The sequence below is a fragment of the Mastacembelus armatus genome, chromosome 1, assembly GCF_900324485.2.
Source record: "Mastacembelus armatus chromosome 1, fMasArm1.2, whole genome shotgun sequence".
NCBI classification, from domain to species: Eukaryota; Metazoa; Chordata; class Actinopteri; order Synbranchiformes; family Mastacembelidae; genus Mastacembelus; species Mastacembelus armatus.
This window is the reverse complement of record NC_046633.1, coordinates 8,480,855-8,502,839: the sequence shown is the minus strand read 5'-3', so window position 1 is coordinate 8,502,839 and position 21,985 is coordinate 8,480,855. Positions and strand designations below refer to the sequence as shown.

Genomic DNA, 21,985 nt, shown 5'->3' with positions numbered 1-21,985 from the left:
CCACTGTATTGTAGAAAGTATAAGGAGTGACACAAAACAGCAAATATCTCTCCTATTCTGAGCTGTTTATGGTGAAATAAAAGCGTGGGAGGAGATATCATTAATCATCTCACAAATAAGAACCCTTTCCTCATAAGTGATAATTAAGAGGACAGTCATAATGCAGTTAACACAACATATAACCCCTCCACATCACCATGGCCTTTACAGCTCTCTGCACAGTGGCAAGAATGCATTTGTAATGAAAAATGTAATATTACAAGTAAATATGAGTTATAGAAATGACACCTAAATTAAGTCTGGCAAAACAAAGGCTGGCAAAACACAGGAAATAAAAGCTCTTGACATACATAAATTTATATACAGTTTCATTTAGAGCTGAATGTGGTTTCTGCATGGCTACAGCTGTGTGAAGTGAATATGATGATGATTTTTGTAAATGTCAAAGCATTTACAATCACCTGAATCCTTGCATGTTTTGCACATTTCTGAGTAAATTGAAATAGTTTTATACTTGATAATTACAATATACACTTGTCAGTTTATTAGGTACATATAGGGGGAAAAAATTGCAGTCTATTACAGTAGTCGTGCAATAAACCCTCCCTTCATAAAGGTTACACTGGTACAACATTCCTCTTGCAAATTTGGTCTCATTTACAAAAATGACAGCAACCGAATGAACCAGCAATTTGTGTTGTCTGAAATCTTGCAGTCTATGACAAAGTGCTGTACAGGCCCCAAGAAAGTACAACAAAAACAATGTTTGTGGCGCTGTTCCTCAGGGGGCCTTTTCATCATCATTTACACTGAAAGTCACTTCCCTCATTGTAACGCCTTTGTGATTTCTGCAGAATGTACCTTGTACTCCAAAAATGTGAAGCGCAAACATCTGGCTGCTATGCAGAGCAACCCACATTTATACTCTGTAGGAACTCCTGCTCAGATGTTCATAACTGTTCTATTGTTTCAGTAATTGTGACGCCTTACTCACGCCCACAGTTCAGCCTCAGGCATATTATATAGCTACAGAAAATTAACTAACATAAGGCTTTGGGTATGGAGGGTTCATCCCTCTGAAATGCAGTACAAGTACTCTACTTAATCTAGAGCTAGAAGTAGCTTCTGGACTCAAACTAAATGAAAAAAAGACTTGCAACTCAGTTCTTTTTGGCACTGTAAACCAGAGACACAACAGAAAATCCTTGGATTGTCACATTTGCATGTAAATTCTGCTGTGGGCAACAAGAAACAGACAGCAACATGCAGAACATTTGGCTCACAAAATAGACCTGTACCACAAGTGCTTCCAGCTTTTTCAAGCACCAGAAAATAGAGAAAATGACCAGTGCCTGGTGGTAACCAGACATAGTGCATGGAATTCTACCAAAAGGATGAATTCTTTTAATAAGTGAGACCAGAGAATATTTTTCCTTTTGCACTCTGAGTTATTTAAATGCCATTTGGCAAACTCCCTGTGGGCTGTCACATGCCTTTTACTTAAAATGACTTTGTGGTGCTGATGAGATGGGTGCCAGATTTCTGGCAGGTTCTTCCATTTCTGTAGAGCTCTGTTAGAGTGACCACTGGATCCTTGGTCACCTGCGAGGCCCTTCTTGCCCTTTTTACTTAGTCTCAACTCTAGGAAGAGTCCTAGTAGTTCCAAACTTCATTCATTTCACAATCCTTGAGGCTGCTATGCTAAGGTGAACAGTTAGGGTTTTAGAAATTGACTTCATGGGTTAGCTTTTGTCTTGACATGCAATGTGATTTGTAAGACCTTATAAACAGGGGTATTTTCATTTTTTAAATATGCTAATTTCTCATACTCCAGTCAAGCTCTAGACACATCTCAAGGATGACTGAAGCAAACAGGAAGCACCTGACCACATTATGGATTGCCACAGCAAAGGGTCTCAGTATTTTTTTTAAAAAAACGTGCAGAAATTTCTAACAGGCTGCTTTACTTAAGGGGTTATCAAGGGAACAATGGAAATTTTACCCATTCAAATCTAAATCTTTAACACAAATTGCAAAAGGCCCAAATATTTTCTGAAGCATCTGTATATTTACAATTGAAAAGCTGGATCTTTTTTTTAACTTAAAAATGACTTCAATAATTTAAATGATTTCTGTCAAGGATGATGATTCAAATCAATTATGTTTTTCAGCTCTGTGTGACAGAAATAACATACTGAAGCACACTTCAAATGTTGGTTTCATATGTCTTAAAGTTTATTTCTAAATAGCAATGTACTATTATACTGTAATTGTACATTTAAAATAGTACCACAGTTGGGCAAGGGTGCATAATTATTTGTTTTAGGCTCAACGACAGAAAGTTTAGAACTTGCACTAAACATGCACTTATTGTTTTGTTAAGAGAGAGTTTTTACTGTACCATAATGCTGCTACTTCTATATAAATAACATATTAACAAATATTTCAAGTGAAATATGTTTTGCAACCTTACATTTCCTACAGTGCAAACAACAATCTGGCTCATGTATATCTTCTCATAACACAATCCAACCTCTGCAGACTCATTCAAGACTTTCATTATGACTTGTACAGGAAATTAACACACAACACAAACTGTAAGAATAATTCTGCCATGCATGACTCTTATAGGACATAACAGATATACAAAAAAAAGGCTTTTTGACCGAATGACAGTTAGCAAACGTGGTTTACTTCACGGTTAAAATTAAAACGCATACTTTGGAGAAGTTTTGGCGACCAAAACAACACCCCAAGTTCAACTATGACACACGCCTAGATTTTATCCCAGCCAATCAGAAGGCACTTCTTGATGTGTCAAACCAATCAGTGACAGAGAGGGCGGGACGCCCAGGCTGTTGCTAGGGTATGTCCATAGATATATGTGGGTCTGTCTGTGATGACTTTACATCGTCGAGCCAATCACACCGAGCCTCGCTATTTTCAGTATGGCCATTGGCTAAACGCACCCGGAGAATCTGCACACTGGCTTTTCTTATTGGACAGAGGTGCGATCGCTCACTTCCCTGAGTTTTAGTTAGCTGCTGTTGATACAGTAGTTTGGAGTCACTAAGACTCAGAAGTGAACATAGCAGCGTACATACATCGCTCTGAAACAGTTTTAAAATCTCCATTCCATTATTTTATGCCTTGTACATTTGTGTAAATAGATTGTTTCTATTTTTATAACAAGACAACACCGACATGGAACTAAATTCGCTGTTAATTCTGCTGGAGGCTGCAGAGTACTTGGAAAGAAGAGACAGAGGTATTTCAAGCTGAATTAACAAGTTGACAACATTTCTACGTTGGTGATTATTTTGTGAATGGAGAATTTATTAGAACAGTGTGTCTTATTTAAAGTTTTACCGTGCCCTGCAATAGTGCAGGTATGATGTCACTTTATAGACAATGGGACCAGTGGTCCTACATGTAGTAGCCTATAACGTTATGCTGTAATACATTGTTTAATAATTGCATGTATTTATGAACTCGATTGCTTCTAATTCAGGACAAATGAAATGCAGGTTTTGTCTGGAAACGAGTAAACAAGAATGACATTGAAAATATTAGCCAGTATCATCATGACCGATACTCAGAAATGGTCATGTAGCATTAATGATCTAAAACACAAACCTTGCTGAAGGCTATACTGTGCAATGGATGTACTGGAAGCGATTACAGTCAGGATCGATCACGTTTTATTCCTTCTGCAATGACACGAAGCCTTTGTAGCTGTTTGTTGTTTCACAGTTCCCCTAATTAACTTAATTTTCTTTTCTTTGTCAATAGAAGCGGAACACGGTTATGCGTCTGTTTTACCATACAGTAGCGACTTTAACAGAAAGAAAACAAAAGCTTCGCCAATCTCCAGAAAAACTCAGAACAATAGGTAAGTATACTCCTTGTTTTTTATTTGTTTGTGTCCATGCATTCGGAGAAACAGCGATTTTCACGCACACTGTCGTCTCTCTCGCTGCCTGGGCTGGGCTCTCTGTTTTGGTCTGTCCAATAAACACTGCCACGCGTACACTGTCAACTCTGCTGCTCCCACTCTCTCTGTTTCACTCACACACACACACACACACACACCCTGTCTCACACACACACACACACACACACTCTGTCTCACACACACACACACAGACACACAGACACACACACCTAAAAACCCTCCCCATGCTGACAGAAAACGTAACACGCATGTAACCTTTCGTTTCTACACCCTGTCTCACATAGTTTTTACTTGTGCAAAGCTTTGAAATTCCTTTTTAATGTGGTCGGTATGATTTGTATGTCTGGTGTTAAATGAAAGTAAATGTCCTTTAACTAAGGGTCCCCTGTCTGAAACCACGAACATGCACTTTCTCTGGTACACATACACACACACACACACACACACAGCTCGAAGCTGTAGATGTGATTTAAGTTCAATTTGACCCCATTTATTTATGGCCCCCACAGCTTGCAGCTTTACATAAGTAAATACATTTATGTTTCATTTTCACTTCAGTCTTGCCCTCATTCTTGTTTTAGACCAGTTGGACAGCTGGTCATTTAAATGTCAGCAGGTTAACTTTTAATTCTCATCTTTAAAATACACAATATTTTCATTAGGAATTAATCTGTCAATTATTTTCTTGACTATTTGGAGGTATAGCTTTTACTTTTTTTTTTAATCCAACCATCACTCTAAAACCTGAAGAGGCCACACATCTTAACAAGTAATTGATCCATTAATCAACTGGTCTTTCAGGGGACTTTTACCTCCTAGGCTAGGTTTAGGGAGGTCTGATTTCCTCAGCTGGTATTCTCAGAGTTACGTCATTGCAGGTACAGAAGGTTAACCTGTGGTATCACTATTGTAATGACACTCCTTTACAGTTTTGGAAATTTGAAAATGAAATTTCTTTGTATCAAGTAGGAATGCCGTCCCTTTCACATTCCTTTGATACAGTCAGACTGCGTAACACTATTATATACCTCTAGTATCTGTGTGCGTGGGTGAGGCGTGTATATGGGGATGTGGTGGGTGGGTGTGGTGACTAGAAAAGACACTTACATACTGTGACAAACACCAGCCTGGTGGGATTCATGCACCAGACCTGCTTTTCACTCGTTTTTGAACTGTGGGCAAATTCCCTGTCTCACTTACAGTTCTTCAGCATCAACAGGATGCTGGGTGGCAGTGAAGGAAAACTGTGTTTGAAGTGAGACCGTATTTTCAGTTCAACAGAAGCTGGTTGTAAGTTAAAAAGCACAATGCTTGCTTTTTAGAATGACCAACTTGTGTTACAGATTTAAACCGATGACATGTTTTGCAATGCAGCAATATTTAGGGCATGTGAAAAGATCAGTTGGGAGTCTATTTCTGTACACAGAAAGAAAACACCCTGGCGGACTTTCCTTATTTACTCCCACAATGTTAGTAAATCAAAACACCGAAAAAAAGAGTGAGACCAATAATTTTATTAGCGCGTGTTTTCCTGCGTCATGTCTCTGGGAGATATGAAGTATAAATAGCTCAGATGACAAGACAAAACCCTGTTGCCTTTTTCAATCTTGATGATCTTGATGGTAAAATATACACAGACTTAGTGATGGCAGTTTTATATGTCATATAAAGGATAATTTACAGCCCTTTGAACATCGGGGCAGGGTTCATGACCTCAGATCTCCTTTGCATGCCACACCATGCTTTTACGTAACATGTAAAAGTGTGTGTCAACCTGCTGCTATTACAGGTCCATGTGCATTCTCTTCCTCTAAAACCTGCTGTATGATTTCCTGGTCATGCCCTATGCTTTGACTGGGATGCTTCGCGAGCATGTGCAGGTTTGAATATCACAACTTCCTCCATGATAGAATAAAGCTCTTTATCTGCCTTTTTGGGTCAGGTTATTAGCGGCTGTGCAACATCCTGTGCTCCTTCTGGGATGATTTTGTGTAGAAGCCGCATTATCCCAGTTGCATGGTCAACTGTAACCCTTTTCGTGCAGCGAGCAGCGTCACTGTGCAGATGCCTCGGGCCTCCTCTAGCACAGCTGTGGGAACCACTGGTTCATGAGCACAAGGGCTGTCAAACAGTGGAAAATCTGAAAAGGCTTGTTGTCAGTCTGGACTTTTGTTGTTGCTGTTTTTGTTTGTATTGCTGTGGTATCCACAACGATGTCATGAACAGAGGGCCTGTTTCGGATGGACTGCAGTGCCCTCGCTGCTCCCGGCTGCACATCATAATAGGGTCTCTCCTTGGAATAGCCCACACGCTGAGGAATTCTGCAGAGTCTAGGCCTCGAGATGCCTGAGTGTGTTTTTACCCCATGTCCATGCTGCTGTTCAGCCAGCGTGCAGCAACAACAGCAGTGTGTGCATGCTGTTTGCAAGTGTGCTGTGTGGGCAGGGAGGGCGGGTGCAGTGTCACAGATACTGCTCTCTCTCTCTGGGCCATTTTTTGCCCTTTGCTGCACACTCTCTGGCAGAAGACAAATTTTAAACACACTTCACTTTTGCACACTTATGCACTATTACCAGACTATACATTGAAGCTTCTGCATGTCCATACACTCAGTTCACTAAATCACAATGGATATGCAGCAGATAAGGCCTGTTTTATAACTCCAATACTGCATTTCTTACAATAAGCTTTAATAGATGGAAACTACAACATTAAAAAGCCTCAGAGCCACCTGGAGGCAGAAAAAAAGGAAAAAGCGGAGACGAATCGAGGCCCGTCTTTGATCTTTTGACACATTTTTTTCTGAATGCTGCTCAGATCTGCTGTTATTTGGTTTTGTCTTCCATTCCCATTGCTTTAACTGTCTTTCAGATCAAATCAGTTACTAACCAAGCATCTCACTTCGGGATTATTTATCACATGCCTCCTGACTCTCCTGTCACGTGTTTTGAAGCTTGTGTATTATCTGTGTTACATGCTATCATGACGCTCATCCTTGTTTTTGTCTGTTTGCCGTTTCAGATCGTCGCACAATGAGCTGGAGAAACACAGGTAAGATGACATCTGAAGTTCTGTGACCTACCCTATGTCTTGTGTTTCTGGTTTACGTGCATATCTTCACCAATCACTGTGGAGTTCCTAACGTATCAAGCTATTGACTAAAGGATGTTGGGTGCAGGTAAATGGCAGATATTTTCCTCTCAGTCAAAAGCGCCACAATCACAGCTCAGATCAGAGGTCATCTTCAGCCAGAGATTTAATCAATTAATTCCTTGTGTCTGAAAATGGATAATAAGCTGATTTCAAAGAACACCTTCATGTTGATTAGATCTGTCTCCATTTCATGGATGAAACTCATTACCTTGTAGGGAAAGGGAATCCTGTCAGTAATGTGATAATCCTGTTCAGACTGATGCTGTGAGTGGAGGTGGGGTGAATCTGGCCCTCTCCTGTCAATTCTCCAAATTGAGAATCCCACGGAGAGCACACACACACACACAGCAATCCTGCTTTACTACTCCCAGCATGCACCTCACTGCTGCTCACAAACATACTTTTTTTATTTTCCTCCCTTTGGGGTACAGCGCTGTGATTGTGGTGGTGTGATATCCTTGCTCATTAAAGGCACAGAAGTCTGTTTTTGCTCTGTTTTGACTTCATCAACAAGGGAAATGACTTCACAGATTCAAAGGGGATTCTTGTAAGGAAGCAAAACTCATCTTTAATGCAATACAGCCTGGCTGATTTAGAGAGTAATGCTTGGTAGATGTGGCAAGGCAGTTTGTTAATTTTGGTGCATTTTTGCGTAAAGGTCACCCCGTCAGACTGTTAAAAAAATCTGCTGCCAGAAAGGATTTAGGAAACAGCTGATGTGAATATCAGCATGTGCACAGAGGATGAGATGGGTGTGTTTGCATGCTTGTGCGTAACACACTGTCACCCACACTGAAGGACTGGGGTTTATCAGTCACATGTCTGGGAGTGAGTAATAGATGTGTAGAGCACAGAGAAACAAGTAAGGACATATTCCTCTCTGACCTGAGACACAGAGAAGGCCCTTACTGATTCCACTGCAGGTGTTGAGACACAACAGTTACCTCATGTCCGATGTCAGGGTGTGGTTTGTTCCCGATGCAGTGACGTCCAGTCAGACTTACAAATGCAAGTACCAGTAAAGTATTCCATAATCAGTTTACTCACTTCCCTTGTCCCCAGCACAGTCAGTGGTTTGTAAAAACGACTTTTTTTTAACATCCAGTGCAATGTCATGACTGTAGCATGACTTTTCTCAGTTATTTTTTGCATTGTGGACATGATGTAATGGTGTTAATAAAAATAATCCTGATGAAACACTCTTAAAGTCACACAATGCCATGTTTGGTGACAAAAGAAGTATTATTGTTATTATTCCATCATTTTTTTAAACAAAAAAATTCAACCTGCTTATTTGTAATGACAGGCCCGGCAGTGACGAGGTATCATTGTGATCCTTCTCAACACACTACATCCTCATTTAATCCCTGTCTGGACCTGCAGCCTCAAATTACATTGTTATCACTCCAACATACGGCTGTTAAAGGTTGAAACTTCAACTTCAGGCTTTAGCAAAATGTGTGTGTAGTCCATGATTCCCTTTTTGCAGTATAGCTGTGTAACCAATATGCAGTGCTGCAATAATTACTATGTTACTTAACCTGAACAGTTCTGACTCTTTATTTATTAAAGAAAAAAACGTCAAAACATTCACCAATTCCAGCAACTCAAATACTGGACCTTGTACAATGAGGACATTAGAAGGCCTTACCAGTTCTTTAGCCCATGTATTGAATGTATTCTGGGCTGTTGTTTAGCAAAACTAAAACATTTGGATCTGTCACTGGATCATTTTTATATTTTGCTTAATTGTCTAAATTGATAACTGAAAAAACAAACACAGACTGAGTTCCAACTCTCCTGGTGTACTACTGAAAGGAATTCATCAAAAAGTTTCAGTGTCCTTGTTTGATCTTTCTGCTGTCTGTTCATAAGAAAACTGAAAGCCTTCAGCTGCCCTGCCCAACCAGTTTATAGAGTGTGTGACCAGTTTGGAACATCAGAACGTCAGTCCTGTTTAATCTACAGCCATTAACCTATCGCTTCATAAAGGTCCTTGTCCGTCATGCTCTTCAGGGAGGTGCTGCTGTTTTAACCCTGAGTCACTGTCTTTTCTTTGTTTGTTGTTGTGTTTGGTTCATGCTTGGGCTTCACAGAGGCATCCTTTTGCTGTGTTGTCACGAGATACACAAGGTGACTGATGATGGGTGGTTTAGATGCCAGAAGGCACTGAATTTATTATAAATTGTTAATTCATCTTGCAAGTAGTAGTATACACACGACTGGAATTTCTTAAAAACCTCATTGCCAGTATAAATACCAAAATGAACTTTTTTCAAACTTCTTTTTGAGAGAAACTTCACAACATTGTGTTTTTTAATTAAAAAGGAGCCAGATGTCTAAACACAAGCAATGAATCACAAATCACAATGCTTAGGAGCACATAGACAGCTGAGAGATTCCGGCCGGTGTATCACAGTGTGTGACGTCGGTGGTTTGAGTCTGCCTGCTGATGTGTCACGGGTCTCCCCTTTTTCCCATCAGCTGTCAAATAAAGGCAAATAAAGGCCCAGTAATTTGAAAAAAGGAATGATGTGATCACAAACACATCTAACCCAACATTTGAAGACAGCGTTCTCTTTGTTAGAAACTCTTTTCTATGATTGGTGACAAAAAAGTATTATGAGACTCTGCCCCACAGTAAGTCAAATGTCCATTTAAAGCCTGTATGTCATTGCCAAGGTTTGGAAATATATTTCTGTAAGATTTGTTTCCATTTCCCGTGGACATCAGACTCACTGGCTGCCACTTCCTGGTCTCATGCATTTAAGGTGTCTTTCATGAAACTGATGGCTGTCTTGCCAGCCGTTTATGAAGCACCCTGCATATATTTGTGTCCTCTTATCAGAGTGAGACGTCTGGGCGGGTGTCAGCTCTGCCCCACTGTGCCGTCTGTCCTGACAGAACTTGCTTATCTGCTAAAGCCTGAGTGCAGCCCTGACATCTCTGAATAGACTCTGTTGCTTTTTTTTTTCTCTTCTCTCATCATTGCATTGGCAAAGGACAGCGCTGCAGAGCATCAGCTTGATGTTTTTTGTGAAACCAAATGCTACTGTGTGGTTGGTCTCCGATGGCATTGCTTCCTTCCCATTTCTGACTTCAACCGCTCTTGATCACGCCTATGATGATTCGTCCGTGCCACAAGTTTCCTTTTCTAGCAATGCCAAGAAATTACGAAACTGCAGACATTCTGTTTCCCACATATCACCTGTTTACAGGAAATCTGAGTCCACTTGTGTAAGGCTGTGCAACTGGTATGTTTGCGGTGCTTCCCTCAATTGAGAAAAAGGATTTACAGATCTATTTTTATCTCTCCTGACACCATGAGTGGCTGTCAGGTGTGCCTAGTTTCATTTCTGAGATCACTCAGCATGATACTCAGAGTTTGCGTTTGGATTTCAACAAATAGTATTATCTTACAAAAACACTGTATATCCCACTGCAGCAACCGTGTGACACCTATTGAACTTAACTTTAAATTTACATGGACTTCATGGAGGCACACAGTTTGTCATGGTCTAATCTTCCCTCTAATTAAATTTACTCCCCCTGTGTCTTCTACTCCCAGCTGTGATGAATGACTTATTTGGCTTTGAGGAGCTCTTTGTCCTTGAGTGAAACCTGCTTATGTGTGTGTATGTGCGTCTGTCCCTGTCCATAGGCCAATCTGGGCAGTGGCAGCACCTCACCAAACTGTTTGAGTTATAGCGCTATGTCGGAGGGAGAGAGAGCGCTGTCCACGGCTCAGTTACTTCACCCATGTACCTCCTATTTGTCTCCTTTTCTCCAGAGAGCACATCTGGTTTTTCTGTTATCTTTGTTTTTCTGGCTTGTATTTTCACCCCCTAAAAGTGTTTGAGTCAGCAGAAACCTGAGGCAGTAAGGAGGGGAAAGGCAGAGCTCTGTTCTCAATGACAGCCTTTATCATTCTTTACGGGTCCTGCTGTCAAAACTCACCGGTGTTGGTTTCTTCTCGGCTGAGGTATAAATCCTCTTTTGTGACACGCTGATACGTAAGATGGCAGGTTTTGATGGGCCTGCATTCTAATGTTGATTGTAAACTGTACAGCCATTGTGAAGTTGACGGCCATATATCCTCCACCCCTTTTGAAAATGAATGAATATTCTAAAGAGCTAATTGTTATTTTGCTTCTCACAGGTTGCTACATAAAGAAAATGTGGAAAGCTTTGTATTTAATGTGACATTCACATGCTCACATGATTGCACGTGGCTTTTGTACTTCCTCAAATGTCACAGTGTCGCTTACATTCCGTGTGTGTTGTGACCTGGATTCATTAAGCTTGCGTGGGCACCTAACAGACGATAGTAATGTTCTGTGCGTGGTCTCATCATTGAAGCCCATGTAGTAATTTGTACAAACATGCTGTGCACTCCCTGGTTTCAACATGAAAACGGGGAGTGTTTGTCGTATGGATAAAGTCGTCTGTCATTGTATGCATGTCATTTAAACAATTATTTTGTTTAAATAAAGTAGCTCTTTTGTGGAGAAATACAACCAGTTATATTACAGGGATATCATTGCTTTCATGGTATGGCGAAATCTCAGCTTGCTAACACATATCCTTTAGCTGCCAATGTCTTTTCACATATTCCCCAATGAGTTTGTTTAAAATGTTATACATTTACTGAAGCCAGTGGATAAGGCCTGAGAAGCTGTCCAACTCTCTTAGGTAAATGGAAAACCCAACAGTGGTCGCTGCACATACTCTTAACTGTGCGTAATTGTGTTTGCCTAAGGCCTGTGGATGGCGTGCACTGTCTTTTTCTGCAGTTGTATACTCAGCACAAAGATATTTGAGTACAGGAACATGGCCACTATAGACCTACATTTAGGTGAGAACCTTCCTACCCCCTCTCAGGTGTCGCTGCTGAAGGCTACACTGCTTTTCTGTGTCAGTAAACTTGGTTCACTGCTGCAAAGCAGCTGATGCTCATAAAAACAAGTGTGGGACATACTTTAACAAGGTGCAAGCATAGCTCTGGGTGGGGGTGGTTCCGAGGGCAAGGAAAACCAATTAAAGAAAGACTTGATAAAGAGGAGAGCAGGGGAGAAAATTGTGTGGACTGAACCATTCAGGGTTTGGTTCCAGGCCTTACGAGCCTGAGGAGCAGAGGCAAGGACATTCTTGAGCCTTGCGAAGGGAGGGACAGGAGGCAGAGTAGGATGTGGCTGCCCTGTCTGTAGAGCAGGCAGCCTGAAATTCAAGTCAGCAGAGTTTGCTCAAATACTGTACACTGGAATGTACAGTTAAGTAGGAGAGGTAGTTTATGGGGACAGCTTGTGGGTGGATGGGGTCACAAAACCAGCAAGCCAAGTATTACTAGAATGCTTTTCAGCCGTACCCATGTTTGGTGATGCATGTTTGGTTTTAGGCAAGCAGGAAGTCGCAAGGGAATATCTTTTGGTTATGATATAGTGGATCACAGCTGCACCCAATTTATCATTCATTGGTTTTCTTCTCTTTTTGTGTTTAAGTTCTAAAACAGCTAAATTGAATACTTAATTAGTTTCCTGTTTGCACTTAACTACTTTGACTTGTTACCTTTTGAGTGACAGCTGGTCACACATTTTTTTTCTGTTGGTTTTTTTGCTTTTACTTTTACTTCTAGTGTCCCAAAAAGTCTTTAAAAAAAGAGCATAATTTTATGTCAACGAATGTCTCTTTTTCTCCGCTCACCCCTGAGGTATAACTTGTGACCCCTTTATGGGACTTCAGACCCTCAAATTGGACCCCACCCCACTGTTTTAAGGCCTTTTTTCAGAAGTAAACAGCCACACTTGCAGTCAACATGGAAGCCTCAATCTTCTCTCATGCCAGTAGAGTCCTGTGTGTTGATTATTGACAAGGATCCATTATAAAACCACAGCTCCTCATGTCAGGGGAATGTGTTTATTGAGCTCACTGAACTTGTCTCCGCTAGTCCGTCCAACATTTGCAGATGTAATTTGCAGTGCATGCAGCGGAAGGCAATTAATGTCCAGGTCTGTCATTTGACATTGTGTTGAAATGATTCAGAGACGCACAGGGAAGCCTTTCTTTATTTTCGACCCCCACCTCTCTCTCACTCACACGCTCTCGTCTTTAAATTATATTTGACATCTGCTTTTCTGTTAACACCACTGTGAGCTGGCTGCAATGAGGAAAGGATTTTGTAATGATCTATGCTTGGGAAAGGGACTGTTTCAGTACATGAAAAAAAAAATCAAATGAGTCTAATTACGAGGCATTCCCTAACTCCTCCCCTCTTGTGGAAGTTCCAGTCCGTTTTGTGGAAATACCACTACAACTAGTGAACAACAGATTGCCTAAATCTACAGTTTCCTGTTGTTCAATCACCAAAGATGCATGCTGGACTCTTTTTTTAGTAATTCTACGAGTAGTGAAGTAATCAGGCCCGTCCCTCTGTCTGTGCTGTTGTTGTGGTGTGCTCAAGTTTCTGTTTGCTGCTTGCGTGTGAGAATAGAGTCATGTGACAGTGAGCTCCCTGTTCCTGCCATCAAGGGAATGTGTTTATGGGGGACTTGTATCCGTCTGTCTTGTCTGCCAGTTGTCACTGCACACAGTGGGTGGGTGTGGCATCCTTGCTGATAGAAAACAAATAGAGCTCTTCCCAGACGACTGACATTTAATTTCAGAGTGATACAAAGCTCTTGTTTCTCCCAGTGCCTCAGTGTGTCTCTCGTGTCTTGCTGGTGTAGGCAGCGTGGCAACCACCGCAACCTACCACTTTCAGAGTACGCTTCATCGCCTTCTTATTCTACTCTTATGTTTCAGAGACCGTGCATCTGATCTCTGTTAAATGTAAACATGTTCGGGGCAGGGCTGGAAGGTGACATCGTGACTGATGGAGTGGGCCGCTGAAAGGCCTAGTGTGTGTCTATGGGTGCGCTGCATTTATCGGCTGGCGCCTGGGTAGTGTTCCTCCCCACCTCAGACTTCCCTCCATCTGCATCGTGCGCTCCAGAAACCTGCCAGCCAGATGTGGAGCCACTCCACTGGCAACCCCAAATTCCACCACCTCACCACGGTGATCCAGACTCACGCAACACAGCCCCATTTTCACTTCACATAACGGAGCCTCACTGTAAACGGGGGGCCGCATGGAGAAACTTTTGGTTGTATTGTTGGTAAATATCTCTGAATGCAGATGAAACCCATGTGTGCAAATGCATGTTAAATACATCAGTCCAGACTTCATTTTAGTCATGTTGCTGTGTTTCCCAGATCTCAGCGAGAAAGCTAATGAGTACAGTGTTGTTATTACTAATGAAATGATAGCAAAAACTATAAAAATAAGATGACCTAATTAAGTCTTAATTTGATGCAATTACCCGTTAAGCCCTTAAAAACACAGATTACATCTTCTTTAATTTTGAGACAAACCTTCCAAGTTGCTATGTTGCATTTTGGGATGTTTTGTGGGCAACAGCAGAGGCCCTGGCATTTCATTTTCTTTCTTTTTTTTTTTTTTTTTACACAACCCCACATAGTGAAAACGGAGTCAGCTCCAGCAGTGAGAGGAAACATTGCAGTGGTGTTTCTGATGACCTTTGACCTTAGTTTAGCAGGCTTGGCTCTATGCCAGACAAGCCACTCGGTCTTTTGCGTATGGGGTGAGGAATGCAGCAACCTCATTAAACGGCACAGTGAGTGAGGGGTGAAGGCCTGTTGTTTGCACTGGCTTGTCTTCTCAGGCCCTGTAGGGCTTTGTGTGCCGATAGATCTGCAATCCCACAACGCAGGACACACTAATGTCACCGGGATAGTGTGTGTGAAACCTTATGTGGACTCTGTGAAATTGGTCACGGTCACCATTCCAGGGCAGTATATTTAAATATCGTTGAGTATGCATCTGTCAGACATACACAGGCAGCTGTAGATACACTGCTTGCCTTTGACTTGAGCAGAAAAACAAGATATTTCATGCTGGTTCTCCTTCCAAGGCCCAAAGTGTGAGCAGATCTGTGAGAAAGGCCTGCTCTGTACCCAGTAGCCTTGAGCAGAAGTCAGCAGTTTAAATTGGTTTGTCCACTTTCAGCAGTGTGCAACTTCTTGAGCATAAGTTCCTTTTCTTCCCCTTAACGTTTGCTTTGTTTTGGCACTGGGCCCATGATGGAGAGGGAAGAGGAGGGGGAGGAAAGACCAGAGATCTGACACAAATCATCCCGTGGTAGTCTGCACGTGAAAACGGTCAGGTGGTCATTTCCCTGCAAACATGACTCCAGAACTAATAAATCAGTTTGCAGATTTGCTATCAAATCCTACAATGCAGAGAAATGACAGGGCATTTTTTTTTTTTTGCAGTTTTAGCGGATTTTCAGATTAAAATTTAAGGAAAGAAGAAGAGTTGTTGTTTAAATGTTGTATTTACAGTATAATATTGCTATAGTTTCAGTGAATGTTGCATATAGTGCTTTACAAAATCATGACTTTGCTGAAATCTTCCTTAACCCTCATCTGACACCACAGAAACAGCATTCATCACTGGGACATTAAAGACCATCCTACTTGAACCCAGACAAAGTGGAAAATTTAATATGATTCACAATCATGTGGACCAGCCAGCGCAAACTGTTTGCTCTCTGCCATGGACCCAGCATTCATGTACATCTGGTGCCACACTTTGCATGACTGTTGACAGCAATCTGATAAACATTGCGTGACCAGGCCTTGGCTTAGGAATAACAAACGTGAGTGAGGGAGGGTCCTAACCCCACTCCAAATCGGCTGTGTGCTCTTGAAGGAAAATAGCGAGTGTGTCTCGCGGCAGGGGAACACGTGCTGCTGGGAGGGAGCTGTCAGGGACACCCTGCCAGGTCCTGTCTCATTGATATGCATCGGAAACATGATTCTTTTCTTAGACAGAGTCACAGTGAGGACAGATAGAATGTATAACCGGAGTGGCTCGGCCCAAACCTGTTGAACCTCAAATGTCAAAAATGTTAGCAGTAGATTGTGAACATTAAAAAGGAGGAGCTGATGTTACATTCCGGATATAGGCAGAGAATTGTGCTGACACTGAGTGTTTTTTTTCTTCCTTAACACTTAAATCCTTGCTGAGTTTTTACAGTTGAAACTGGTAACACTGGTTGCACAAAGCAACACATCCAAGGGTAATCAGACATGCATATACATTGTCATTTATAGCTGGTTAGTTTATCTTAGCATAAAGACCATAAATGGGGGAAATAGTTAGCCTGGCTCTCGACAATGGTAACAAACTACACTAAATCTCACTTATCAACATGTTATATTAAACTCGAGAGCAACATTTTTGTTGTGCATATCTTAGTGTGCGGTATCCTTCCCTTCCTTTTATAACCTCATCACTGTTCCCAGGATACATTTCAGAACACAGTTGTTGCCAAATCCCATAATAGCTTTTACAATTATCTTACTGTTGTTTGAAAAGCAAAACTGGCTCAGCTCCAGAAACCATGGGTATGATCCCAGATCAGCATGGTTGCTGAGTGGAAGTTAATGTGCTTTTGATTTGGGGTGTCATGAAAAGAAGTATATCTTAAGGCTTGAACATTGGAGACGTTGATTTTGTTGGTAAGAGTGAATCTGTGCACACTTCTGTTGGCTGCCACATGCCAGGTGAAATATGTGGTGAGCATACAGGTGGGGTCTGGGATGAATAAGGCTGTAAAAATGTTTTCTTGGGGGGTGAAGGTGAGAAGTCAGGCAGAGCATTTGGGGAACGCCTTGTTTTTGTTTTTCATTACAAGAGTGTGTATATGCGTGTGTGTGTGTGTGTGTGTGTGTTTGGGGGAAAAACTGTGTGTGTTTGTGTGTGTGGGGGGGTGGGGGTGTACAAGATGGTTTCCTATTGGCTCAAGTTACTATCTGGATGATGTGTATGTAGTTTTGCCTAGTGCAGCTGAGCACACTGCACTCAAAGAGTCCTTTTTTCAACCCAAGAAAAAGTCATCCACTAGCTCGGACCCTGCTTGGTTCCAAAAAAAAAAAAAAAACACCCCTCTACCCCCTCTGCTGCAGACCCCCAGCTCCTTCCTGCCCGCTTCCCCTGGCCAAACTCCAAGTGCTTCATGTGGCTCAACTGGGGCAGGTTGGAGGTGGGCCCCCACCCCTGTCCTCAGAAGACACTTGTTTTCCAGTGGGATGAGGGTGTGTTGGTGTTGGCAGGGTGGAGCAGAGGGGTGGAGGGGCTCAGAGGATGGGGGGAAGCAGAATTGCCCCCTGGGAGATGAGGAAATAAAAGAACGAGAGCACTTTCACACGCCCTTTTTTTGTGAACGGCTTTATGCACCTGTAGAGAGGTAGGGATGGTATTTAGTGCATTTTTGCAAAATCTGGTGCATTTGTATAGCTACAGTCAACTCCCAAAAAGTCAAATATGCAATTATGACTCAAGACCTCTGGATTATTTTGTGTAGTCTCTGAGACTCTCTTGTTACCCACAGGCCATCTCTGGGTGAGCACTAAATGAAACAGACGGGTCTAGTGAGAGGGTCTCACTTAAAAACACAGGCAACGCCCTTCCTGCAAAAAAAGAGTGTTCTTCTGCACTAGCAATGGTCTCCTGCGTGCTCAGCTCCGCAGTCAGTCCCAGAAAGCTTCATTTCTCTGATTAGGTTTATTGTGGTTGCAGCGATGGCCAGTGGAGACCTTGTATTGTTGGAGTTTGTTTACTGTTCAGCTGGAGTTAGCCGAAGGAACGGGAGAATAGGGGGAAGGCTAGCTCAGAACAAAGAAACGGTTCATGGACTAGCTTGACTAATGGAGGATTGAAAGGCCTTTATGAACAAATTTGAATGGACCAAGGACAGAGAGGGGAGGTAATCTGCTGATAAAAACGAATAACAGCAGTCATTTGAAATCATATACAGTATCCATACAGAGTCACTCTGTACACACAGAGATTAACTGCGCCTTGTCGTCTACTGCGCTGAATTAAATATCCAAATGCCGCATCCAATGAGTGTTTACTTGTCGATCCAGGGTTGATGGCCTGTAGGGCTTTGGCAGGGATGCAAGGTCACAATTTGTATCATGAGTTTAGCCAACAGAATCACCAGAACAGATGAGAAACTTCTCATAGCCATTATTTTGGTCAGTAATGATTTTTGCATCCAGTGACTGTAGGTTCAATGCCTCAGTTTCAGGGTCACACAAAAGTTAGGTTTGTATTTTGCGCATCACAAAATACAAGATTTGCTAAATTTACAGCTGAGAGGGGACAAAAGTAATGCACTACTAGGTGGTGTCTCATGATCAAGCCCAAAAGTCACAATTAAAACCAGCCCTGCAGACCATCAGCCCTGAACTGTATCGTTTCCAATCACCATTCTCACTGGTTAGTTTGTTTTCAAGCACAAGAAAAGGGTATGAAAAGATACAGGCTTTGAGTGTGCCCATCAGTGATGTGTGCATATGCTGCTGTCAGTCTGTTTGTGTAGGTGCCTTCTTGCTTATCTGCTGAGTGCTGACTCACCCTGTGCTTGTGTGTTTGCAGACGTGCCAAACTACGGCTGTACTTGGAGCAATTGAAGAAGTTGGTGCCTTTGGGTCCAGACAGCACGAGACACACCACGCTGAGCCTGCTGAAAAGGGCCAAGATGCACATCAAGGTACCGAAAAAAAAACCAAAACAAAACACAACCTCGTGAAATAATTTGAGACAGGCTGTGTACACTACATTTCTGTCTGCATTTGATTAGTATCTTATTAGCCTTTCAGAACTATAAGTTATTAGTCAATTTTGATATTCGATTAAGCCTATGTTATTTGTCATGCTGAACTACCAGTGTCAGATGTGTGCTTTTCTCTGTTTTACCTTAATGTAAAGTGAAAATCTTCAGACAAAACAATTTGAAGAAGTCACTTTGGGCTCTGGTATTTTATGATGGTTTTTACTGTTTTCACAATTAAAAAAAAAAAAAAAAGGATAGATCAAGGGATTTTAAGGCAAATTTGTCTATTTAGCTTCATGACAATTAAAATTACACTCTACTTCTCCCTTTTCTGTTAGCTGTTTGCTTTTCCGCCTTGCCTTCTTTAAGTGGTATATTGTTTTCTAATCTTTTCAATCAGAGCAGACCAGAGCCTGCAAGAAAAACAAAAATACTCCCAGGACTGAAAAGAGAAAAAAATACAAATAAGCCAACAAAGTGGAATATACAGGACATTTAATGGCTGATCTTCAGATATGTGAAAAGAGATAACTGTCTGGTTTGTTTAAAACCGACTTGTCCTCCATGGTTCATTAACTGTTTCAGCTCATACACACGCCCACACACCCAGGGGTATAAAAGATACTTGAAAAAAAAAAAAAAAAAAGAAAAAACAAAGTATGTAGCAAGACACAGAAGGCCTTATAAAACTAAAGACATCAGTGCTCTCAGAATGCTTTTTTGTTCCTAACCTGAAATGAGCTACAAAAGGACAGTTTAGGACACGCTGTACTGATGTTGTGTACAAGCAGCAACAGTGTGGTTGGTGGAAAATTCAGACGTAGCAAGTTTAACCCTTCATTTCCTGTTTATCATGCATGTCCTCTCTGCTCAGACGACCTACGTTAATTCTCGTCATTGTCTTCTATCTTCTCGTATTGCAGAGGGCCACGTGTTCACCACTTTGCTTTGATTCACCACCGAAAACTTTCATGTGCAAATTAGTGCGAACTCTAAACCAACACAGTCAAAATTTGACAGGAGTTTATGTTTATTTTTGCTTTCTAACCTGCAAATGTCACACAGTCAATCGGCCATTTCCACATTATATGTTGAAGCGTTGTTAAATGCACCTTTGTTGTAACCTTGCCAGAGATCTGAATGGCAGCAGAAAACAAAGCTGGTTTTAACAGTTACATGTGATAACATCATACGCAATCTGTATATAGCTTGAATCGAAATTGTACACTATACAAATGCTTTTCTAAAATAATACAACAATCAGTCATATAGGGAAAAAATGTATATTTCTATAAAAATATTGTAAAAAGGATAGTGTTACGTAGTCAGACTTTGAACATCTGTAGGTAGCTTAATGTTGTTGGCCTTATTTGTGTTTATTGTATTTCTAGATGTGTAGTATGTGGTGTGCCTGTCTGATAAAATATGAACGTCAAATACTCAAAAATATTCAAACACTTGAGTAAACGTGAATTCATTGTGTGCCTTTTTTAGGCAGCTCCTGTAAGGCCACACTGGGATTTTTTTATGAATTATTTGTGTTGGCTGTTGTGAAGGATTGAAAAACATAGACCAAACTAGACCCATTGTGACATTCTGGGGGGGCCGTTCTTTATTTCAGTGGTGTGAGTAAAATAAATAAATAATATTTGTATAGTATACAGTTTAAAGGGACTAAAGATGGAGGTGTATTTCGGGTCGAACAAATATTATGACTGATTGGAAGTATTTTTTTTTGTGTCCCTGCAGAAGCTGGAGGAACAGGACAGGAAGGCTTTAAACATGAAGGAGCAGCTGCAGAGAGAGCACCGCTACCTCAAACGCCGCCTGGAGCAGCTCTCTGTGTCGGGTTCTGTTGAGCGCATTCGCACTGACAGCATGGGCTCTACCATCTCCACCGACTCTGAGCAAGGTACACTGGCATTAAAAAGTAAACCAGTGGTACAATAACAGGGATCAACTCACTATAGAGCCCCTGTCTGGTTAGACTGCAGTATATTACCTTTTCATTCTGAGCTTCTGGCTAATGTGCAACTATACTGTACATTTCCGGGATTTATGATTGATCACCTCCACATTTAATGCAAATCAATAATGGCCAAAGTACGGTGTGGCTCAGACTGGTCTTGACAAGTATGCTGTATACCTTCAAGCTATGTGTACATCTGTTTGCAGGGAGCTGCTTAATGCAACGCTTGTGTTGCTTTCACCCACATGTAGCCCAGTCAGACCTGTTTGGCTGTTCCCTGGTTAACTCTGAGCCACACTGTATTCCAGACGAAACTTAGCCCTGGCTAAGGTTAATGCCCCAGACTGCAGAATTCTGTATCTTCTCTTCAGCTATTGGTGGTGGGAGATTTCATGTCATGTGGCCTAACTGTGTACTGGCGCAGGCTGTAGCAGCTCAGCAGCTTTGTCATGTTCCAGCTACAGAAATTACATAAATACAGGCAGTAATCTGTCAAGGCTAAGAACATTACTTTTGTCAACCACTGCTGGTTCTGTTTGAATGCATTATCCTGAAACCCCAGCATGAGCTTTGAATATACTCCAGCAGAAGTGCTTTCCAGAAGGTCAAAGGAGAATGTAAAACACCCTTGGATCGTTTCTGTAACTTCCGGAAACTGATAGTGACAGTCAAGCCCATTTCTCTGGCAGCTGTCCAGCTGTGTGGAAGTGGGAAATGTGGCAGACTGAACTTCTCTCTCAAGAGCTCTTGTTCCATTCCTTCATGTTTACAACTGACTGCAACACTATGAGTGACTTGCAGAAGAGCCTGCTTGTGAGTGTGTGTCCTTATCCCTATACTTAAACCATTTTTTGTCTCCCCCCGCCCCCCGATGGCAGACGTTTTCCATGCCTTCGAGTTCGGCCATTCTGAACAGCCATTAATACTTCAGCACAATGTGGTCGAACCACATGTTGTAGTCCTTTTCGAACACAACCTGTGCTGAAAGACGCATCTGCTTCTCACCAGTGTCACAGAGTGGCTGATTCAGATTTTTGTGCTGTATGTTTACTAATCCTGGATGAGGTAGACACACATGCAGTTGTTTATCAATGGATGGGGATTAGCTGTGGGAGTACAAAGATCTCCCTGTTTGCCCAGAGTTAATGGCAGCCTAAATCTGGGTTTAATCCACAGGCGCAGCAGGCTCCCCTAATAAATATGCTCACGGTTGGGTGCAAACAAACA

General features: G+C 41.7%; 2 protein-coding genes across 2 annotated transcripts in view; one reads left to right on the top strand and one right to left on the bottom strand.

Moving 5' to 3' along the window:
• Positions 1 to 3,023: 3,023 nt before the first annotated feature.
• Positions 3,024 to 21,985, top strand: part of mxd4 (MAX dimerization protein 4) — a 22,583-nt gene continuing 3,621 nt past the window's right edge. Inside the window, exons 1-5 of the mRNA XM_026303863.2 lie at positions 3,024 to 3,268; positions 3,793 to 3,892; positions 6,977 to 7,006; positions 18,612 to 18,726; positions 20,539 to 20,701. Coding sequence (XP_026159648.1) covers positions 3,205 to 3,268; positions 3,793 to 3,892; positions 6,977 to 7,006; positions 18,612 to 18,726; positions 20,539 to 20,701 — 472 coding nt within the window. The 5' untranslated portion in view covers positions 3,024 to 3,204. The remainder of the gene's footprint in view (positions 3,269 to 3,792; positions 3,893 to 6,976; positions 7,007 to 18,611; positions 18,727 to 20,538; positions 20,702 to 21,985) is intronic.
• The window catches only part of prelid1b (PRELI domain containing 1b), a 17,773-nt gene continuing 15,697 nt past the window's right edge, over positions 19,910 to 21,985 (bottom strand). Inside the window, exon 7 of the mRNA XM_026303865.1 lies at positions 19,910 to 19,925. The gene's annotated coding sequence lies outside the window, so the exon portion shown is untranslated. The remainder of the gene's footprint in view (positions 19,926 to 21,985) is intronic.